Source organism: Oncorhynchus nerka, linkage group LG3, assembly GCF_034236695.1.
Source record: "Oncorhynchus nerka isolate Pitt River linkage group LG3, Oner_Uvic_2.0, whole genome shotgun sequence".
NCBI lineage: Eukaryota > Metazoa > Chordata > Actinopteri > Salmoniformes > Salmonidae > Oncorhynchus > Oncorhynchus nerka.
Window position 1 is genome coordinate 26,439,200 of NC_088398.1, and position 4,224 is coordinate 26,443,423.

The window sequence follows — 4,224 nt, forward strand, 5'->3', positions numbered from 1 at the left end:
AAATTACAAAGCACACTTTGACGTTGTTTATACTAATTTAACTGGAATTTTATAAACGTTTAGCAACGCTGTGTGCTTTCACTTTAAGCAAATGCGTGTCATTGTTTTGAGGGCGTTACCCGGAAGACGATCAATGTTATTTCATCAGCCGACTCAGCATGTAGCGTCAACACTTTTTATGAATACCTTTTTTAAGTTTAGGTCTTACTTCATGATATTAAGACGCGTTTATAAGTCAGCCTTAGCGACCCGAGACGGAAGAGCTAGGTGCAAAGAACTGATGACTAAAATGCTGCGCTTGTCGCCGCAGTCCGTCATGAATGGACCATCTGCCCAGTGTGAGGAAAGATTACAAGGTAGGTTCAATATGTCACCATTGAAACTCAAACGCCAAGGTTCTACAATGGAAATATTCTAAGTTGAATAGAGGTCATGACGGTCCATATGAGAAGCTAACTATCTCATTCTCATGGTTTCATGTAAGTGCACGTGTTACACCGTACCCAAACCGGTGTTGTGCCGAAAAGCTCCCCCCTGACAGGATTCTACAACTCCCCCTCCCCCTTGCGTGAACGCGCACGATACTTCATTGCTGCGACTTGCTTGAACGCGCACGCACTCCATTCTTCATTGCTGCGACTTGCTTAATTGTTGAGATTTCTGATCACGTTAGGCTGCGTTTCATTTTATTTTTTGTCGGTTTGATCGCGGAGGAGGCATTAGAAATGTTTTCGGTTTGGCTATTTTTTTTCAAGTGTATTTGTCTATAAATAAATCTCTGCCAAAATTCGTCATCTCTCCCATGTCTTATTCGACTAGTAGTAGTTCAGAAATGTTTATTGCTTGCCTACATTTTACTCCCTTCTCTGTTTTAATATAGCACACGCATGAATTATTAATTTCGGTTGCCTATCCTGATGTGAAGTTTGTTCTATAGAAAGTTTGACTCTAGCCCCAAAATTAAGGAAATTAGAAGGGGCAAGGCCCCCTTCTAATTTTGAGTAATTGAATAACATGTATGTTTAAATTTATTTTGCAACGCGCTAGCGGTGTGATGAGCATGTTAGGGCTCCCGAGTGGCGCAGTGGTCAAAGTCACTGCATCTCAGTGCAAGAGTCATCACTACAGTACTTGGTTCGAATCCAGGCTGAATCACATCCGGCCGTGATTGGGAGTCCCATAGGGTGGCACACAATGCTTTGCATTAGTCAAGTTCTGTTGTGGGGGAGGTTGTTGAATGTCTACTCTTGATGACATGAGATCATACATCAATCAATGTAAGCTGTTTGCATAAGACCATTCATTCCTAATGGTTTGCTTTTGAAGTGTAGATGGTGCTGAAATCCTGAATTCAACAGTGGCGGCTCTAAAGGATGGGCAAGTTGTGGCTGTGCCAACGGACACAATATACGGGCTGGCTTGCTTGGCTCAGAATTCCAATGCCATCAAAAAGGTGTATGACATCAAAGGACGTAAGGGTCAGAAACCACTGGCCATTTGTGTTGGAGAAATCAAAGACATTTACAAGTAAGCATGCATTGATGGTGTTCATATCATTGTTCTTGTGGCTCAATGTCTTGCAACATGCCTGACTCACACTATAGAGCCAAGCTGAGCTGGACTGGCCTTGTTACGCATCCACTGTAGTTGATCAAATCTACCTTGCTGGAAAGGACAAAGTGAAAATGAAAATATCGGTGCCAGCACAGTAAGGTTTGGGTCGGCCCTATAATGTGAAAAAGGCAATATTGCAACCTAGTCTAAATGTTATATTTTTGACCTTTTCCTTGTGGTGGCAGGTACTGTAAGGTGTCAGTCAAGGAAGAGCTGATAGGGGAACTGTTGCCTGGCCCTGTCACTCTAGTTCTGGAACGAGCTGAAGTACTCAACACTGACCTCAATCCATTCACTCCGGTACGACTTCCATAGACACGGACCATTACAGACACAGACAATTCACTGCCCCTAATTGATGACAAATTATACTATAATTCATAATTCACTCAATTTGAAAATGTGTGTTGCTTTTCTGCATGCTAGATATTGGTCTGGCACTTTAAGTTATTTATTGCATGTATTGGGCTGTTGATGATGTGTTTACCTGTTCCTTCCAGTTAGTAGGAGTGCGCATCCCGGACCATGCCTTCATGAGACGCCTCTGCCAGATGTGTGGGGAACCTCTTGCCCTCACCAGCGCCAACATCAGCTCACACTCCAGCACTGTGGCTGTACATGTATGTAGAGACAACCCACCGTGTGTGTGAGAACTGTTTTTATAACATGAACTGGAGGGGAGGTGGGACTGCATCATCTACAACCAAACAAGGTTTATCAGTGCATCATTTTTCAGTGATGCGTAAAAGGACTTTGGCAAAATAGTTATACAGGGATTTTCTCCACAGGAGTTCCAGGATTTGTGGCCCCGGTTAGCAGTGGTGGTGGATGGCGGACCAATAGGAGACAAGAGTCGCTTGGGGTCAACAGTGGTCGACCTATCGGTGCTCGGCAAATACCGCATCATCAGACCTGGCTGGTGAGTAATGATAACTGGCCTGCTCAGCAGATTACAGGCCACTGACTAATACATTTCAATCAAGTTATGTTCAGGTAAATCCGTTGTGTTAATTTATGTTAAAAGTACATGAGCACATTTTTGTGAGTAGTAGTTTAAACATACAGCATAGTGGAAATTACCTGTGGAAGTGATAACCCCTTGCTCTTTTCTTTCAGTGCCTTCTCTTCCACAGTTGAAGTGCTGGAGCACAAATATGGACTGTCAGAAGACACAGGGGATCAGTGAGGTTTGCCCCCTCCAAATTCATACCACACGCTGACACGAACAACCAGCAAGAACCTGTGCTTACCATGGCCAAATACAACTCTGAATGCCTGCGACGCTGAGGCGAGTGACGAAATCGAAATCGCTCATCTTTCTAAAGGAAGGACAGTCCTTTTGCACATTGCAGGCTATTGTGGAAAGCTCTAGGTTTCACTTAAGGGATTTGTTTCGTATTTCTTGGTTATTAGTTGTCTAAGCATTCTTGTTTCTATGGGAAAACCCAGGGCACTTAACAAATTTACTTTATTGTGTGGAAACTAGGTTGTTTTATTCAAGCATGCTTATACCCAACAGAAGACCCCACTCTTGCCTCCTCTCTAGTGGGTTAAAATGGCAGACTTGGCACAGAGTAACGGTTGGAGTTCTACCCTGTTACTGTCATTTTGAGCTATGGCTAGGTTAAGCAAAGCTACTATTTAATTGAGTTATTTCAAGTGTCTTTTTCATGCATTTCTAAATCAAGCCTGTGTTTTATGAACTGATTCTGGAGTTTCAGGGCTGTGAACATTGTTTCAATGCATTTTATTTTCATGGGGAATTTATTTAACATGGTTTGGAACACATTTCAGACTGAGGCTGCATATACACAGGCAGCCCAATTTTCTTTTCTTTTTTTTGAACAAATTGGTCTTTTGGCCAATCCGATCAGCTGTGAAAAGATGTGATTGGCCAGACCAATGGGTGGGGAAAAAATATTAGAATTGGTCTACCTGTGTAAACGCAGCCTGTTAGCCGTGCTCTAGTGTATTATTGCTTGACGGTTATGAGAGACTGACTACTGGTTTGTATAATGGACCAATGAGAGTATGTTGTTGATAATAAATGGCATGCATTATGCTGACCATGATGGCTTGTGTTGGTTTTCTCTCCTTGCCTGTAGTACTGGGTTAATGTCAGTGTGGTGGATGAACTACTTCAGAAGCTCCTGTGAACAGAACTCTCTCAATTGCTTTTTTTGGTGTCTTCTCACACATTGGGAATGTAGCTGGTCAGTATTCAGCAATGCGTATACATTAAGGAGGTTGCCTAGCGGTTAAGAGCGTTGGGCCAGAAACCCGAGAGGTCGCTGTTTTGAAAACCCTGAGCTGGCAAGGTGGAAAAATCTGCTGTTCTGCCCTTGAGCAAGGCAGTTAATCCCCAAAATCTACTGCTCCCTGTGTGCCGTTGATCTTAAGGCAGCCCCCCGGTACACTTCTGATTCAGAGGGGTTGGGTTAAATGTGGAAGATGCAATTTTGTTGAATGCATTTAGTTGTGCAACTAGGTAGGTTTTCCCTTCCCCTGCTAGTTTGTTAGAGAATGATTAACAGTGACTGTGTGGACTGCCAAGCTGGATCAACACTGCAGCTGTAAGTTGTTGTTTTTCCCTCACAGAATGGATAGTCT

At 43.2% G+C, this 4,224-nt stretch overlaps 1 protein-coding gene across 1 annotated transcript; it reads left to right on the forward strand.

The window, feature by feature from the left end:
- Positions 1–69: 69 nt before the first annotated feature.
- yrdc (yrdC N(6)-threonylcarbamoyltransferase domain containing) lies at positions 70–3,686 on the forward strand. Its single transcript, XM_029627984.2, has 6 exons — positions 70–356; positions 1,332–1,527; positions 1,800–1,914; positions 2,115–2,234; positions 2,403–2,533; positions 2,731–3,686. The coding sequence occupies exons 1-6, from the start codon at positions 92–94 to the stop codon at positions 2,798–2,800; spliced, it is 897 nt and encodes a 298-aa protein (XP_029483844.1). The 5' UTR covers positions 70–91; the 3' UTR covers positions 2,801–3,686.
- The last annotated feature ends 538 nt before the right edge of the window (positions 3,687–4,224 follow it).